The sequence below is a fragment of the Leuresthes tenuis genome, unplaced genomic scaffold (genome assembly GCF_036924035.1).
Source record: "Leuresthes tenuis unplaced genomic scaffold, fLeuTen1.0.hap1 SCAF_6, whole genome shotgun sequence".
In the NCBI taxonomy this organism is placed as follows: Eukaryota; Metazoa; Chordata; class Actinopteri; order Atheriniformes; family Atherinopsidae; genus Leuresthes; species Leuresthes tenuis.
The window spans coordinates 22,731,296-22,750,646 of NW_027325360.1; the positions used below are offsets into that span (position 1 = coordinate 22,731,296).

The 19,351-nt window shown below is 41.2% G+C and overlaps 1 protein-coding gene across 2 annotated transcripts; it reads right to left on the reverse strand.

Annotated features, from left to right (window-relative positions):
- Positions 1-277: 277 nt before the first annotated feature.
- On the reverse strand, positions 278-18,745 carry LOC140310097 (rabphilin-3A-like). Of its 2 annotated transcripts, none has more exons than XM_072388258.1 (18): positions 18,434-18,745; positions 9,512-9,601; positions 9,392-9,403; positions 9,045-9,170; positions 8,762-8,891; positions 8,562-8,645; positions 8,312-8,480; positions 6,524-6,706; positions 6,245-6,412; positions 4,107-4,186; positions 3,886-3,960; positions 3,528-3,637; positions 3,278-3,404; positions 3,134-3,190; positions 2,867-3,021; positions 2,692-2,773; positions 2,474-2,570; positions 278-2,377 (listed from the first exon to the last, which is right to left on the reverse strand). In XM_072388258.1, exons 2-18 carry the CDS (start codon positions 9,583-9,585, stop codon positions 2,247-2,249), a joined length of 1,860 nt encoding a protein of 619 aa, XP_072244359.1. In that variant the 5' UTR covers positions 9,586-9,601; positions 18,434-18,745; the 3' UTR covers positions 278-2,246. The 2 variants fall into 2 exon arrangements, with proteins under 2 accessions (XP_072244359.1, XP_072244358.1); XM_072388257.1 differs by having other exon boundaries at positions 9,512-9,626.
- Positions 18,746-19,351: the final 606 nt, after the last annotated feature.

Here is a 19,351-nt window from a genome sequence, read left to right on the forward strand (position 1 = left end):
CCAGAATTCAATGATTTTCAAATCTCACATACCAAATCATTGCATTTGGATTTCTACTTTTTACAGTGGCTTTTTTTTTTAAATTGATTATATTGTATAGTATTTATGTGAATGTACTCTAACCTCCATCATTTCCTACCTTTACTTCTTACTCAGCTTTATCTCACTTCCTAATCATTAAGTCCAGGGTTTTCTGCCTCTTTCCTGTGATTTCTTCTTCTGTGGGAATTATCCTTGATATTAGTTGGATATCAAGAAATACACACAAGAGGCATGACACTTTTCATTAGATTTTATTGGTCTGTGTAAACTCTGCAAAAATCTTTACATGCAAAGTTATTTGCAAACACACATAGTTCAACTGCATGCACTATCTATGTACAAATACATAGCTTAAGGAACATTCCACTGAACTGGCAGAATCAAGTAGAAGACAGCTTTGAGTTTAGCTCAGAGAAGGCTTTTTTTATACAACAATTGATGATCATCTTGTGATGATCACAGTAGCTGATGTAGCACAGCATAGGACATGTGGGTGTCTGAATAACAGCCACTCAGAGGCATAGTGGCATTACAGAGAAAACAAGACATGGGAAAGATTTCAATGTGCATGTACAGGACCTCTTAATCTTGGTCTGCTACCGATAGAGTTGGACAAGCTCTTAATGTTGATGTGCTCAGTTGATTATTTGTAAACCCTGTGGATGCTCAGAAACCAGTTTATTCAGATTACACCACAGTTATCATAGTCATGCAGAGTATGGCCTCTTGTACAGTGTATAAAATATCAATAGGAATGTTATGGGGAAGAAGAGTAAACATTAATCAAATTACAATAGCATTGATTTCTTGTAAAGTATATATATCTTGAACCACAAAACATTTCATGCATAGGATTTTTTTTGTTTTCATCTTTGTTTTGACATTGGATTAACTTGCAGACAGCTGTCTAAATTGAGGTCATTCCACTGTGTATGGTGTGCTTTCCTTGGTTTGCTGTGATTAGTGAACAAACTCACACTGGAGCACTGGATGATTAGGACGTGGCAGAGGGGAAAAGGCCCTGCTTTGTGCAAAGAGTATGTGGGGTAAAAGCGGGCCATGATTGCCCCAGGCACATGAGAGTCACAAGCACAGTGCATGCAGGTAAAGCTGCACATACTTTTACATAATCTTCTCCACCTTCTTTTGAACAGAGCAGCCAGATTTGTTGGGGATACCTGTAAGAAACCTGACCGCATGCATTCATTGTAAACACTGCAGTAGAAAACATCTGAGGTGTGAGAGTGAACCGCGAGCTTCGACAGAGCTGAAGTAGCAGGAGGGGATTCTTTTTTTTTCCTGCCAGGTGGCAACACAGCAAATAAATGAAATTAAAAATTAACATTACGGTTTACTTTTCAGTTTCTCTAAATGCATACTTTGTACTTCTCACTAAATTAAAACTCACAGTTTTAAGAACAATACATAAAAACTCTTGTTAAACCATATAGCTGTGCTATAATATTTTCAAATCCCAAATTAACAGCAGCTGATTAAAGATTTTGCTAGCTCATGGTCCACTCACTTATGAATAATCTGCTATATAAGATGTTTATCCTAACCTGAGCAATGTATATAAGTTTGTAAACATTTCTTCATGGAAATATACAACATGTTCATACAGCTGAATTATTCTAAGGTGCAGCTGCATTTTTTTTATGTGTGTGACCTGGCATGCTTATACAGTTCTACATGTTACATAAAGCATGATGTAAAATGAGAAAGTCCAAATAATTACCTAACAGTCTAGTGAATTTCAGAAATGGGCTCGATCAAGTCTTTTGTGAGCTTGTATGATGGATCTGATTTTAGACTCCGTAACATATTGCTTGTCTTCTTCTGTGCCAGTGCAATCCAAACTTAATTTTCTTTAGCGAAGAGTGTGTCAAGTTCAGCGCACTTCATAACATCACTGGCAGGCATAAGAGCCGTGGTGCAGCTGTCCAATGACAGATGTCTTGGTTACTTTAATGAAATTTCAAATTCATTTGTACTGTATATGTGTCAGAGGCTAATTCATTGTCAGCACAGGCGAAGAAATCACTTGAATGAAAAAGAGGGGAGAAGATATGCTGAATCAGGGGAAGGGACAAACATGAGCAATGCCTGTGTGATGGTCAGGAATAATAAATCAAAATGAAAAGTGCATCAAGATATCAATGCAAACTGATCAGGGTGGATGCGTTTAAGCCCATGCTTTGTGGTTAATCACTAGCGACGTGATTCTCGTTCACCAAGGTGTGCCAACGCTCAATCTTCTTGTCCTTGTTCTTCAAACACTCGTACCAGTGCTTCAGCCTCTCCCCTTTGGCGGTGATACCCAGCTGACACCCACCTGTTATGGAGGAAGGGAGACGTGAGAGGCAGGTGGTAAACATGTGATGAATTCATTGTCAGTGCATGAAAGCGAGGGTGTTGATCTAATATTTACCGATGTAATCATTAGACTTCCCAATATCATAATCCCACACAGAGATATCTAAGGTCTTCTTGGCCAGTTCACTGTGTTTAATGTCATAGCTGAATTCCTGAAATTTGATCCAGAAATTCAATGAGTTTCAATGAAACACTTCCAAAGATTTTGTGATTTGATCATTAACAGCTTATCTGTAATATATCCATTTTCATCATCATCAACTTTGTGCAAACCTCATTAAACTCAGGGTTTAAAGTCCTCTTCTTTATTTGTGTTTTGCACTTTCCCTTCTTCCCCATATCAGGTTTCAGACATCTGAAAATTCAACATGTACACACTGTAATTTATACAATCTCTGGAGTCATCCAGTTAAAATCTACTATGTACTTTGTAATCTGCTCCACCTACATTTTGACATATGGGTCAGAGTAGCCATTGGCATCCATAGCGGCCAAGTGAACACAGCGCACGACACCCACAATGAGACGATTCAGCTGGGTGCTGTACATGAGGGACATCAAAATGCGACCACGCTCCTCTACCTCTGTGCCATCTTTCCCTGGCTGAAACAGAGCAGAGGGGGAAGAAATATTTGAGCATGATTGATGATAACAGTTGCCTGAACTTTTGGAGGAATCTGTCTCGTTGAGACATGCTTGGAAATAAAAGCATTGCCTCATCCTCGTAGAGTGCAATTCCTCTGGCTGATCCAGCCGCTGCGGTTCTCTTTGTCTGTGAGGAAGTACAAGATTACAGCAGGTCAATAAGACTAAGTCAAGCAGAACAGAGCGTTGTTTTGCTTTTAATAGGTTTACTCACAGGGATGACCCTCTCTAGACAGATGTTGAAGTTTTTTTTCTGATTCATCTTCAGCTTCTTCAGTGCCACTCGGGTTTCCCCGATAAATTCATTATGCCCAAACTTGTCTTCATCACAGACAGAGAGTCTGTGTAAATCAAACAAAAGTGCAAATATATCTTTTAACGAGTCAACGTAGAGCAGTAGAAGTTTGACACATGAAAACAGGGTTGTTCCTGCTAAGTGTGACAGTATGAGACAAATTATCCACCTGAGGGTCTTGCGCTGCATGTCCTCATCTGTCAGGCCATGGTAGGTGAGCGTCTCATTCCACACAGGGTTGCGGGTGTTTCTTAGGGTCTTTGTGCGCAACTTGTTAGACTGTTGGATGCCAGGTAGATGAGAACAAGGAAATTCACTCTCTAGATGTCATCATCCAAAATGCCAAGTTCATAATTTGTCAATTCAAACCACCACAAGATGTCAGGCTTGAGCTTGCAGAGGGGTTTGTCATTGCACCAGAGGGGTCTGAAATCACCCACCCTTTTTTGCAGAGCAGGACATGAAGGTAATGAATCTTTTAAAAGAGATAAAAACTTAATGTAATGTAAGACAGGTGTAACTTTTACCTTACTAGCCCCTGGCAGCAGATGCAGCTTCACATAAGGATCTGCCAGTCCATTTGAATCCATTGGCTTCAGTCCCTAAGGAGAAAAAAAAAGCATAATGATCATTAGATCACAAACAGCAGAGAGCAATTAAGCTAAAGTGCCATTCAAGAGCTTTTTCACATAAACCACTTGATTGAAATTGTTCCCTTTGTGTGAGAGAATGAGGGCAACAGTGATACCTTTGCTTTGAGGATGCTACAGTGGAGGCTGTTGCTTTCCTGCTCAAAGAGAAGACTGAACTCAAGAGAGCCCAGTGTGGCTGAAAGAAACCCAGAACAGTCACTAGATTAGATTACTGGGAGACAGCGAGTCTGATGTCCAGTAATTAAAGATCAAATGGAGGGTATGATTCTTTTGTAGCTGAACAAGTCTAATATTGTGAATTAAAATGTGAATAAGACCAGGATGGACAGATAATCGTAACCTCCACTCTTGAAACACTCACAGCTTCTGTTTACCTTGAGTAAACTGTAGGGGAATCTTATTACAAAGCAGGAGCACATAATATAAAATAATTCAATAAACACTCGAGTCACTAAGGAGGACATTCAGAGCAGAGAAAAATAAAGATTAAGATCCTGCCCACACAGATTTTCTTCAGAGGAGCTATATTGCCAAGTATAGCTAGCTGCTTGGGGACAGAATAATCAAATTTCATGTGTTAATTTTTCTGATATGGCAATTAACAGTGATTCCAAAGACTCAATGTTCCCCATATAAAGAAATAAAGTCTGTAGGCACAGTAGCAGCGTGTTGAGCTAAATATCAGCATCATCTTTACAGTTTTAACATGCAGTCTATTGTTGAGTGTGAGAGCAAAATATCTACAAAATACACAATATTGTAGTTTTGCTTATTGCAGGTGACAATAATAATATAAGCACATATATTTCCCACTTAAAGACAGACACCATCAAGTTTCTGCAAAGGATTTTACATAGTAGGCCTACTCTTGTCATCATGGCCCACTAAGAGAAGAAGGATGTAAACTACAATACTTTTAAATTTTTCAATTATTTCACTGGTCCAAATATGAAAACTGTCAAAACATTACATGAAAATACTTCCGATAAAATGTAAACCAGGCTTGAATAACTTTAGAATTTTTCAGATGTCTTGTTGTCTGATACAGATGGCCTTCTGATATGATCATGAATCCCTACTGAATTCATTTCATTTGTATGAAAAAATAACATAAAAGACCTTCTATTGCATATATTTAATCATAAACCAAAGTATTCGATAAAAAAATACTAATCAATTGATGATTTCTTTTGGAAAGGAAACGTGAAGACCATCTATGTATATGTAGTTTTGAAGGACAAACTGGCATCAACAGACTGACCAAGTCACAAACACTGCTATGTAACCATAGACAAAAACAAGCACCATGAGCTCAGTTAATAGCTATGCAGTATATATTTCATTTCTAGCATATCGCGTGACATGAAAGTACACTTAATTAGACTTCAAATTAACATGAGCATAAATTAAGTCAAGCAGTTGCTACTTGAATATAATGTATGTGGCTGTTATTAAGTTTTAATAACCAAGACATTTAAACGATCAGTAATTAAGAGGGCTATTGAAACAAACCAGCTCCCCAGGACCTAACTTTTCTCACACATCACATCCCCACAGAGCATTGGCACATAAAACTATTTCTATTTTTGTCATTTTCCCACTTTACTCTAGGGATTGGATCCAACACAAGGAGAATCTATAACTCGTCAGCCCTGTTAAATTTCAAATTATTTGCACTGCTCCAAAGACCCCGACCTCAATAAAAATAAATTAAACCCAATTCCCCTGTGAAAGAATGAAGTCCGTTTGGCGCTGGAGGCTAAAAACACGGATGGCATGGTACTATCGTCACCATTAAATTGGGATTAATGGGGAAAAAAAGTTGTGTGTGTGTCATAAGTGAATTAGTTCTTCGTATTCTCCTCATCTTTAGGTTCTACGATGTGGATTTTCATGTTTTGCTATGGTGCTTAGCATTCCTCATTTGCCTCTAAGAAGGGCTGCTGGGTAATTTATGGATGCATTGCAGATGAATTATTACAAGCATATTTAAATGCAAAAAATTAAGCATGAAAACGATATGACTCACAATCCTTGAGGGGAAAAAAGATGATGCTAGATTATGGACACCAGCTAGATTACGGGCACCAGAATTTCATGCTGCAAGGAAAGATGTTTTTATAAAAACTGCAATTTGCTATTTACCTGTAATGAGTGGAAAGAAACTGCACACAGGAAGAAATTAAACCAAACATATTTCTCAATGAAAAGTGGGAGCAGATGGTGTACTCACTTGCTTCATCAGAGTCATAGTCATTGGCCTCTTCTTCCTCTTCAGCTGGGGGAGGTTGCTGGCGGGGGGGAGGGGTATTATAGGCAACAGGCTGCCTCCTTTCCTCTCTTACTGCAGGAGGTGCTTTCTGCTCTGGAGGAGCTGCACCAGAAGAGTAAGCTCCATCTCCTGCAAACACATTCAGTCATTTAAGAGTGTACAAAATGACACCACTGTTAACGCAATATTTGGTTAATGACTGGGACCTTCCAAAAGAAATGTGTCCCAGCAGTTTCTCACCATGCTGGGCCATGGCTGTGGAAGCAGCAGGCTGTGGTCTGGAGCTCTGGACGGGCACCATCTTCTTCATCACCACTGGACTGCCCTGTCCCGCCTCTTCAGGGCCAGCACCGCCCGCAGCCATTCGAATAACCGGCTTAGGGGCAACAGGTGGGTAAGCACCACGGCCCTGTTGCTCCGCCCCTAAAATACAGCATCAATAAGTTAAACACAGAGACTCCCATAATGTGAACTGGAAAGATGCATACCCCCCCCCCACACACACTTTAGGCCTTCACTGCGGTAGAATCTATAATACCGCCGAGTTTCTCTGGGTATTTTTGATGTTGCAGCTATTCCATTGCAAAGGCATTGACCTACATACACTACAACAAGCCTTGGCAGCCGGCGCCTGTACGTTCAGCAGCATGTAGTTTGCATGCCAGAGCAGCCCCCCTCTTTTATAGGGAAATCACACTGCACAGGTAATCACCCTGAAAGTGTGAATTTAAGCTATGCGACCCATCATGCCAGCACCACCTGGAGGCTCATTCCATGTCACAGCATGCATCTTTCAACTATTCAATTGAGGACCGCGTCCCCCTCCAGGGCAACAGTGGGCGGCACTGCCAAATTTGGGGAAGCAGAAAGAAGCACATAAAAGGTTTGACGGTTCGGAACAGAGGAATGGAAGGTGGGGTTGCGTGATGAAAAAACTGATGTAGACACGAGAAAAAAAGTTATAAAAAATTAAATAAAACAAAGATAATACTACATAGATAGTAAAGTGGTAAGAATAAGCTCTTCTTGGACTTCTGGGTCTTAATGTATCTACTGACAATGCTGGTATTGGTAATTAGATTGTTTTATCTTGATATATGGAAAATGGTAGTGCAGCATCTTGATGTTCCCATGCATTACTCTCTGTCAGTTATAACTGCCGAATTTAATCAGCATAATATTTTGTCACCACATCGTAATTTATAGCAGCTTACAGTGAGTCAGCACACACTGAAACAGCAGTGACAAGCAGTGCGACTATTGTGGCTTTCAGCCAATAGCACCTCGTGTTTCTTACACAGGCCTGCAGAAAAAGGCCCTCAGTGGAAAATGTGGTCCCTAGATAGTTTCTTACCTCAAACAAAAAGTGAGCAGAAATTTTAAATTTCAGTTGCACTTTGTTGTTTTTTCCCTTCCCTTTTGTGAGTTACATGTTTTAGAATATAAAAGGTAAGGGAAGTTACTATTCTTAAAGTTGCTGTCTCTCTGGCAAAGATGATGCTGTCCCTGAACTACCTGAAGGCTTTTCTTCTGTTACTCATCTGTCCTGTGCTACCTTTGCACTATGTCTGTCGAGCGGCTAATTTGCCACACCTCTCACAGAGTAAGCGTAACTGCCTTGGGCAAACTGGACCTTAGAGAGGCAAAAGCTTAAGTAGAATATTTCAAACAGATGATGACAACAATCTAGAGTATGAGAAGTACAATCTGTTTTTCTTCTTTTTTTTTTTAATGCTCCTCCAGGAGGCATAGAGAATTCAATTCTGCACTTGTAAATGAGCATGGCATGGTAAGAAGCAATGCTGCTGAGAAATGGAAACCTCAGAAGAAGCTCGAGTAGATAAGTAGATCAACTTTTAAAGATGTCTGATATTGAAAACTTGCCTAAAACTTGCTGCTCAGACGCATTAGCCTGACTCTGACTTCGACCTAAACTGACTTCGGTCAAAAAAACAGTAGGTCTAATGGAAAAATGAGTAATGAGCGACAGAGGAGACTGAAGCTGAAGCAATGCTCGACTGTTTCTACCTGGTTGTTGTGGTTGGGTTACTGCCTCCCGGGGCTGAGAGGCTGCTGGCCTTGGAGGCTGCACTGACTCTTGGGCACCTGCCCCCGTTGGTTTAGATAATGGCATTGGTGATGGCAGGAAATGTTTAGGAAAACCTTTAAAGAACCAGGCACCAGACCTCTTCCAGACCTGAGAAGGAAATAATCTGTGTTACAGGCTTTCCAAAAGTCTGTTTCTTTTTTAATTTTTCCTTTGGTGTTAAGCGCTCACCTCTCGCTGTTCTCTGCAAATCTTGCACAGCCACACAGCACGTGGCCGGCTGCCGCACTGTGTACCACACTTAGTACACATGCTCTGCACAACAAATACAAATACAGAGTTCATTGACAATTACCAATCCTGTTTTCTCAACTTAAGCGTTAACTGCAGCAGAGGAGTGGGTTGTTTGTGCTTGTGTTGTAATTGGCTACCTTTTTGCAGTCCTCGCACACCACTGAGCTGACCCCAGGTGAGCCAAACTGCTCCCCACACAGCAAACAGCGGGACACTCCATCCCCACACACAGTCTTCTTAATGTCGTCCAGTTTGTTTATCAGGCGCCTGCAGCAGCATGGATTGAAATTTTACTTAAAATGTCATTGTTAATTATCCCAGATCCAAAGTGTGCATATGTCACCCCCCTTGACTTTTGACTTTAGTTTTCATTTACAGCAGTCACAGAAACATCTGCATGCATATTTGATCGACTCTCACCCAATTCTCTCCTGTTCCATGGCCTCCATTTTCTCAGCACGGGCTATTACATTGTTTATAATCTCTTTCTCTTCATCTGTCAGGTCTGGACCAGGACCAGGGCCCGACTGTAAGGTCCAGCTGCCCCTGTCAGCCAAACAGTCTCCAGTTGAGATCCACTCTATAATTTCACTACTCTAACCACATATTTTCACGCACTCAAAGCTGACACTCAGTATTTGAACAAACAGAGCAAAGACAATGAATTACTGAACATGCATTTACTCCATCAGCCCATTATGCTGCTTTCAGAACACTCCCACCACAGGAACACACAATGCAGATCAGAGTGGAGTTTATCTACTTACTGCTCTTTATCTCTGTGTCACAGATCGCATGCCAGAGACGCAGGTGGAAAAAAGATGACATGGTTAAGTGTTGATGTTGCCATTGGAAAGCTCTACCAAGACAAAAACTGTTACACTTACCCGGAGTGAGTGGTCCTCTGCCTGTCGTTGGACACCCAGCGACCCGAGCCAGCGCTCATTACTGTGTCAGTCATGCTGCACAATTGCAGCCTGCAGGTGGACGGACAGAAAGATACTGTAAGAGACAGATGGGAGAGCTACATTCATTAAAGGTAATTGAGCAAACTTTAACTGGTATCATTTAAAAAGAGTTTTTCTGTATTTAGACCAGCATGCTCTTCAACACTTTGAGCAATCTTCGAATAATCTTTTTTTCCCTTCAGTGCCATAATTCAGCTCAAGATATCACAGCAATGGGTTCAACCAAACGACAGCTAACGATGACCATCTATAACCTGACAATTTCTAGAAATCGACAAAAAAATCAAGTGTCATTTCCAGAAAAAGAACTACAACTTTTCCCCTGTTCATCTGTTGTCTGCGAATTTGCATACCGATCCATAAAGATATCACAGCTTTTGGTAGGAGCATAAGCACAATTCCGGGTGCCAAAATCAGTACCTTCCAATCTTGCCAAGCCTGTTTGAACAAATTCCTTCTACAGACATATTTGAGCCATAAATTGGCACAGAAAAAAATTGCAAATACTAAAACATGATCTTTAAATTACAAGCCCAAAATATGCCTACAGATAGCTGCTCTAATAACAGGGGCAATCTTATATAATGTGCCTGTAGCAAATGAAACAATGCTTTTGACATAGAAAGCTTCCCTGTGCATTAGTACCCAGAGAGGAATGATGCTGAAGTGGGTGGTCTATGTCATATGAATTTATATGTGCCTTCAGTAAGCGTCGTGAAGATAAGGTTGAGCAAATTGGGGTGGCATGGTCATTTAACTGAGCAGCTGTGAGACAGATACAGCAGGAGTGGCTCAGTTATGCTATGATACAGAGACTATGGCTTTATGGTGTGTCTCCAGCATTTCTGAGGTTGACGGAGCTGGAAGTGGGTTTTGGTGGTGGAGGAGGTGGAGATTAACATGGTCGACTGGAAAGTTATTGTTGCTCCATGTGGGCAAATCAGCATTGGACAGGAGCATTGCTGAGGACAAGTCAAAGAAGTCATAACAGTATTTAAACGAAACAATAGAAGATAAGATGCTGCAATCGGTTGAGTTTATAGTGCGAGAACGGGATGAGCGGGGTGCTAACGATAACAGTGAGATACAGTGAGTGCTTTGTGCATTTGATAACCAACAATGTAATTCAATCTCAGAGTGATGCAGTAAGGATGATACGAAGACGTCAACAGAAACCACTGAATGGCAAGCCTCCTGTTTGTCTGTGTGTGTGTGTGTGTGTGTGTGTGTGTGTGTGTGTGTGTGTGTGTGTGTGTGTTCCCCTGAGCAACTAACATCAGGCTGTTTCAAGTCTCTGCCAGACTCCAAGAGGAGGGATGCTGCAGCCACCATGTGCCCTGAAGGGAGGTACTGGTATTCAAAGAAGACCAGCAGACTCCAAAAGAGGAGTGACATGATGCACTAAAAGCCTCTCTTGAGCCTCAAATATCAGGAATTGTGATGGCACAGGATGACGAGAGTGCTCACACTACATCAGCAAAGATATGAGCGCAAAAACAAAGTTACATCTAACGATAATGAGGAAAGAAAAAAATCAATATGTTTTACTTGTCTTCAGCTTTTCACAGCAGTAAAATCCTGCACTATCAAACCTCAGAAAGTGAAAGACGGAGCAAAAAGGAGGGGTTGCACCACCGTCTCCTTTCTTAAGCTCTCTATATCATGCTGCGTAATGCCAAGAGACGCACCTTTTATTCTAATCTTTTCTCTGTCTGGCTATGGCATATATTGATAAGCAATAAATTTGGTGTGCTATCAATAAACACCGGGTTGGGGGGGGGCTTCCTCCGCTGCTGCTGCATAAAGCCATCAGCAGCTACACAGTCACCAGGGAGCAGTTTTTTTTCCCACTTTTTCAGCAGCGATTGGACAGATCACACATTACTCTGATTGTACAGTACTGCACTGAGCCTCTGAAGCGTGGCCCTCCTTTACTTGCCAAAATGAATTATCCCACTTTTGTCTAATGTTATTGTCCTGGTGAATATGATGAAGAAAGACAGATGGGAGGCGGCATGCAGAGTCGGGCAGGGACTGGCCCGAGTGCTCCAGTGAGGAAAGATGTTTCTGCATTAAAGTCGACATTTTATTTAGGAGACAGGCCAGTTAGCATTTAGGGGGAAGTCTTAAGACTGATAGTCTGCAGGCTCATACACACTTATTTTATAAAGAGCTGTCAGTGCTTCAGACTTTGGAATGTACTGCTTGGGTTCAACTACATTAGTTGAAAAGCCCAATTATAATGAACTGTCTTGCTCATCGTGCCATACTGGGCCTTGTTCTTCTGCTGAGCCTCAGACTGTGACCATCAGACAGTTCTATTGATCTTATAAATACAACAAATCTGCGTCATCTGTGACTCTGATTTAATGTAACAGTCATCTTGTCCGTGTTTTCTTCCAGTAAAAGATGACTCAGTCAGTTGGTGGATTCTACTCTGGGGAGCAACTGATATTCTCCTGTGTTTTCTTTCTTTTTCTTTTTTTTAAAATGTCACAAAGCCTCTGTGATGGCGCTTTCAGACATAACGGGCTGGAAAGTGCCACCCGGCAGCTGCACAAGCAGTCCACACCCGAGAGGAGAGTTGTTAAGATGACAACAGGAAAGACCAGAGGGAGAACATCGAGTGAAGACAGTCTTCTCCCTGATCACTGTAAGTCATCCACGCAGCAGGATCTCTGTACAGAATGTCATACGGGGGTGGAGAGAACTCACTAAGGAATAGTCAATACGATTTTGCATCTGTACATCCTTAGGTGTGTATGCAGGCACAGAGAACACACTAAAAATTTTCCATCAATTTTTAGAAACACTGGTATCCTATCTCCTTGGATACATGATGTGAACTCACAGCATGTGTAATCATCAAGTCTTACCAGGCATTTGCACAGATTAATTATCTTAAATGACTTTCAGTAGCATGTATATGACTCATTACTGTAGAGTATATAACAGGAATATATGGACCAGAACAAAAATCCCCTTGTTATTGTGGCAACTCATTTTTTTCAAGATTTAGGTATTTGCTTGTGGAAGTGAGAACTAAGGAAAGCAGGCAGAGTGACAACAAGGCAGGGGGCACTGATGGAGCTCTACGACATGGATCATTATGGATAGAGCGCAATGAGTTTAAAGGGGGATGGGGATGGAGAAAAGTAATTTCATTTGCATCTGCCAAAAACAAAAGCAAGATTTTACTCCAGTGTCTTTTATCAAACATTTTGTGCTTTAAAAGATGGTCAATTACTCAATTGACATTTGGAGAAAAATACTAAACTACAGACATTTTCATCTTCATCCTAAAAAGGTAGACAGGTAGATCAATAATTAAAAGCTGGAAGGGCACACTGAGAGCACTTATTCCACCAAGACCAATGTCCTATTTTGTAGCTTTAAAGTTCAAAATTTCTGTTGTCTCCCTGAAAAAGGACAGTGCTCACAGGAAAACTGTTCTGCACTTACAAACCACCTTTGAATGTTAGCTAAGTGCATTACATAGTGCCATGCAGGCTGCTTCCCTGCCACTGATAGCATCCTGGGGTTGAGCGTCTTGTCCAAGGATGTGCAGACATAGGGAGGAGCTACAGCCTCAACCTGGCAAGCTTGTAATAAATAGACAACCTGCTCTACCACCTGAGCCATACCCGTTCTTTACAGACAAACCACAAATGATAAAAGATGGTGACTTTGTTGACCATGTCTATAAATAAAGAACAGGCAACTGTGTCATTTGTCTTATAATTTTTAACACAGGGCTACATGTCCTACTTGGAACTGTATTGAACATAATGACGCTGAATTCCAGGGCAACAATTCCCTTGTTATCCCCTAAGAGGGACATTTCTAAAATAGGTTAATGAGAATTGGAGATCGATGAAAAGCCCAACAATTAGTTTCACTTAAATTCATCTCTCATCAGGCTTCTGTCGGTATCTTGACACATATTGGAAGTTCCTTGAATGCACCGCTGTAGCCAAAACTCAACCATTCACCAAAAGCCCAACAACTGGCCAACACAGAGTCCCAGCAGGCTCACGTCTGCTTTCTTGCAAACCACTTACTGATGCTGGTAAAAGCCATAAAAAACAGCCTGTATTTTTTACTTGAATGTTAAACTGCAGTCGTAATGATAAAACAGAATTTAAGAAGGTATATTTTGGCTCTCACTCAGCTTGTTTTTTCTTTACTCACATCTATAAATAAAGTCTTGTTTGAGAGCCGTTCCGGAGATTAACTCTACCAAAATAATAAAAGTTTTGGACTAAGGGAAGGCGCTGTCATTACAGCAGTTTGTTCCTAATATACAGCATTAGTCGCTGAGATCATTATGAATCATGCTGCAGTCGGAACTTAGTAATCGAGATCTTATTGATGAATATAAGCACAGGGTTCAGATAATACGGAACAGAATGTACTGCTATATTGGCCACAAACAGAAAAAAATACTTTTCATTATTGGAAAATGATGATGGCAGAAAGTCATTTAGAAAACGTCTACAGGGCCACACTCAAATCTTCTTGAATTATTTTTCTTTTTACTGGAAATTACCACTAAGTTTCCGTGGTACCTCATGTCCCTGTGGTTTGTTGCCTGTACAGCACACCTGTGGCAGTATTACATACATTATCAAAAATTTAAAAACCCAACATCAAGTTCTTAAAAATGACGATTGTCAGAGCAAAACCTGTTACTAGTCACCTGCTGCGCACTGCTTCTTAGAGGACTTTCAAGGCCTGCTCACACATTATTTATAGACAGTCCTGAAATCTTAGTGGTATCCTCACACCAGACAAGACTATAAACAAGTAATATACTGGATGAGTGGAGTATGCCTCGCTGAGGCGGTTAGGAGTGGTAATCAAGTTTCCATCTTTAGCCATGATGAATCACTTACAAGAAAACAGATTTGTGCATAAAGACTTACAGTTCCAAGTAAAGAAGGAGTGCTTATGAATTTAAATATCTCCCATTATGGCATTATAGAGCTGCAGATTGGGGTTTGGGAGCCCGGGTGTTAAATTCAAGTCAATCTTACAGAACATAGTGGCAGCAGTTCTCTGCAAGAGAGGTGGTCCGACACTTGGATCCAGACTAAAGTGTCTCAACAAATACTAGATGGATGGCCATCGAATCCAGTGACAATCTCAACAGAATCAAAGTTTTTCACTTATCCAGTATAATCTCTCAACATCTAATCAGTAGATTAGAACACTTTTTTTAGATATTCATTTATTCAAGGGATCTACTCTCTGATCTCAAATCTTGTACCGTTTTGGACTGTTCGAGTGATTTCACAGATTCAGCTTCTGATGCCTAATGCTTACACTTTAGTCACTCTGCGTTAGTAAGTACACGAGGTAGGAAGCACCAAGAAAACATGAGGAAGCCTCCCACTCTCAGTGGCATGGCACAACTCCATCCACCCTCAAAGATTGTTGTGATGCCAACATGGCAACACACTGAAGCTTGGACCTGAGCTATAGTGTCAAGCGCTGCACCACATGAAATCCTCTGCTGCAGGAAGAATACATCACTCAGCATTTCTGAATTATTTAAAACTCTCAGCCACATTGGCTTTCACTCTGTATAAGTTCTCTCTTTAAGGCATTTGTGCACGCCTTATGCACAGATCAGTGGATAGAAGGAGGTGAGGGGAAGGCACAGAAGGTCAGACAGATGGAGAAACTCTTTTTCAAGAAACAGTATTGATGTTGGACTTTTTGGTCTGTGGCACTGACAAATGATCAATGTTTTCTTGCAGACAATGGCAACGACGGGGACCATCTGTGAAACCATCTGTGAGGACGCTTCACCTCTTAAATGTGAAGAGTGTTGTAATGGTTTGAATACACACAACTACATCCTCTCGGCAGGCACGGCTCCAGGTCCCGCCTCGCTGGAGAACAAACAGGAAAGACCATCCAGTGACCAACAAGCTTTCGTGCTGTTACCCTGCCATAAATGTTGGCACTGTTCAGCAGACCTATTTAGGGTGGATGTTGTGTTTTTCATTCTTAAATCAACTGTGTGCACATGGAAATATAATCCTCATCAAACTGGCTTCAATCCCTGTCATCAGCTTTGAATTTAGCTGAAAAAATGTCCCCCGGTTCACATTTTCTCTGACATTTTCATGAAACATTTTTTGTTCAAGTCTTCTTTTAGAACAGCAATATGGGAACGCTACGGCAGATGAAGCACTCAATCAGCTCCCCTCCAGTAAAAGCCTGCAGAAAGCTTCATATTTGCTTTGCTGATGGTGATTCATCCCTATTTGCCCCAGAGGTAAAAGGAGGGACCTCAGGGAACTGGATGCTAATGCATTGGTCAGTCGTGCTCCTTCAATTCCTCCCCATCTTAACTTGGGGAAACAAGTACCACCAGACAGAGACAATAAATCAGTGCAGTAAAGGTTGGTTGTAAAGAGTCTCAGCATCTGTTCCTTCCTAACTTTAAGTAACCTGGAGCTGGTGGTCTGCAGTGACACTACATTGTTTATAACCTATAAAGAAACAAGTTAAATATAAATCTTGCAGTTTGATGGCAATGATTCTGTCTTTTTGTTGCTCTGTTGGCACATTTCAGCAGCGGGATAACCTTCTTGTCCCACCCATAAACAGGCAGGTACAGTGCTCTTGGGTGTTTTTAACACATCTCCGTTGGCAAACTGCTCTGGTCCAGAAACAGTGCTTTGGTGCAACTTTTGAGATAAACAGCCCTGTGTGGAAGCTCAGCAACATAACTTGAAATGGAAAGTGTGTTTGTTTAACTATCACTCTCAGCCTTACTGCAATTAAACAATATGCATAGAGGTGATAATCAGCTAAACATAACAGTAAAGTGCAAAGGTGGAAAATGTTGCTCCGAGATTAGTTGATGTTTATAGATTCATCCCAGTTCTGTTTTGGATATTTAACTCTTTACTCTCCTGGGGAGGCTTTCTTTTAAGGCCACATTAATTACTTCTGTCTTTTCCAATATGCCACACTGCTTTGGCCGATCTAATCACCAGTTATAGAGAGGCTAGTGAATCGATTTTCATCCACCAATCTGATGAGAATTCGAAGACGAAGCCACTCCCTTCTGAGGCTTGCACATGAACGACAGAACAGCGCATCTGCCGTAACAAATCTATAAATAAAAAACCTGCAGGTATTTAGAGCATAACCTATGATTTAGCTAAACAATCCATTCATGGGTGGTGGATAGCACCAAAGAACATAGAGTCATGCACCTTCACCAACTGTGGCCATGGTAACAGCAAAACCAGAAGATGAGAATCGGAGTGATTAAATGCTTTGTGTGTATGTATGTGTTCCAGCATATGTGTCTTCCGTTCACATGTTTGTAGTACCTGTACCGAATTTCAAATCTCATGCAGAGCAGGTTATTGTTGCAGCTGACATAGTTGAAAAGACTGTATGGTGAGAGAGGGAGAAATGCTGAAGACATGGGCTTATGGGAAGAGTCGCCTAGCATCCTCCAGCATTAAATAATGCAGTTAGTGTGCAAAGCACTTACTTGATTCCTCCATCATTTTTCACATTTTCCCAGCACATCCATGCTTCCTAGTGCTCTCCATCACTCATTTTCACTTGTTTTATGTGACCAGAGCTGATAAACCTGTCTGCCTCATTTTCTCTTTCTTTCTCCACACAGGAAACAACGACAGGCTCGCTAAGACACAAAGAAATACAGAGAGAGAGGAGTAGCAGCATAAGGGGGTCGTCCAATCACTATAGTGTGGTTGCTCATGTGAGAGGAGGCAGCTGCAGATATCTCTCAGAATGTTCATTCAGTCTTTTCTCCCCTCCCCCATTTAATCCCCATGCTTCAGGTCTGTAGGAGGAGTTGGAGCTGGGGAAACTGGGAGGCAGATTCCCACCTTTTTTTTCCCCCTGTTCCTTCTTTTAAAAAGAAAAAAATCAGAGACAGTGAACTGATTTGGTCCACTCTGACTCTCCAAGTGTTGTAACCTTGTAAGTGCAGGGCTCTTGATAACATCTGAAGCAGGCAGGTGAATCACCTGTCCAGTGACACAGCTGGAGTTAAGAGCTGCTCTGCCCACATCAGCATTTGGGGGCATGGCTGATGTTTTTTTCCTCCTGTTCTGCAGGCACATCAAGCCTCAGCATGCGCTTCAAAAAAATCCTGCAGCAACGCCCAGGGACTGCAACAACACAATCTCCCAAATAACTGACCAGGTCTGCTTTCTGATATCAGATGAGAAACGACGAAACTCTGCTACCGCAGGAGTGCAGCCAGCCTCTGGTCATGTTTTAAACATCTCAAAGGGGGATAAGACATAACCAACTGCACAGGGAGTTTTAATCACCAGAGACCTATGATTAAACTTACTCTACAATTATAACAACACAGCATACTGTAATAAATCAATGCAACAATTCCAAATTGGCAATATCTATCCCCACCTCTGTATGATTGATAATCTTTCAGAGACATGCTTTCCTTAAAACAAGAGAATCAATCAAATACTAATTAACATTATTCGTACTTGAGTTTTATCAGCAGCAGCTTCATGCATACTGAGTGCATAGTACACTTTCGCCAATTTTCCTTTTTCTCTCAGATGAATCAGTAACTGGCTTATAAAGACAATGAAATGTGTTCAATCAAATTAATACAAGCTATAAATATGTTCCCTCCAAATAGATGATTCACAGTGACTCTCTCTTCTGAATGAAGTGCTGCATTCATTCAACTTGGATATGAGACAATCATAATGCACTGAGTCACCAGCCAAACGTACTCACCTCAAAGCAATTTTAGGGCTGAGATTCAATGTTTACTAAACCTTCGAAAGAGAGAGTATATCCTACCTGAGAATCCAGCCCGCTTCTCTCTCGCCTCTCTCTCAGGATGCTCTCAGGGAATGATGCGGACTAGATTTCTGTGCAGCGCTTTGGTCCGACCACAGAGTTAGTCATTGCGCATGGTGCCTGTCACCAAAACCCGTGCTTGTCTTTTTTTTTTTTTTTTTGCCTGAAGGAGTTGTCTGTTGCTAGAGGAACAGCGGATTCACCACGATGCGTGGGAAATGGTCCTCTATCCTGCGTGAAGGATGGATAGCCCTTGGTACCGTGGGAAGGAAACCCCTGGATCTGAAGTGATAGCACTGATGCTCAAGTGGGCAGTCATCATCTGATCCAGTCTTCTCTATCAGTCAAAATTTGTCCCACCATTCAGGGAGCCCAATTGAGAAATCACTGTCATTTTTACATGATGACGTAGGGTCATTTCTTACTGTTATGTATAACGAGGCTTTATGCCTTTTTTTCCCATATACAATGATATACCACATTTGTCTTCAAAGTTTAATTGGTATTTGACTTTTTAAGACTTTGCTTGGATTTGATTACTTTTCTGTTTTACCTTTTGAATCGCTTTCTTTTTATTTGAGCAAAATTTCATCCCTCATGTCAATGGAGGGTGCAGATTTATCCTAGGTTTTTTCAACCAACATATATTACAAAATGTCTTCGTTTTCTACCCGTGTTGATAATCTTCAATGAAACTTTACGCCTTGCTGTCACGTGGGTTTTTCTTTTGCTATAATGCTGGTGAAAGAAAAAAAAATGAAGAAATAACCACTGAAATTCTAATTTGAGGGTCTCGGTGATATGAGCGCGCAGTGTATTTGTACAGTTGATTTATTATTACTGCGGAGAGATTGCGCCATCTATAGGATAAACTAGTCATTGCACAAAAAAAGGTGGGGAATTTTCCCCCTTCGCTTT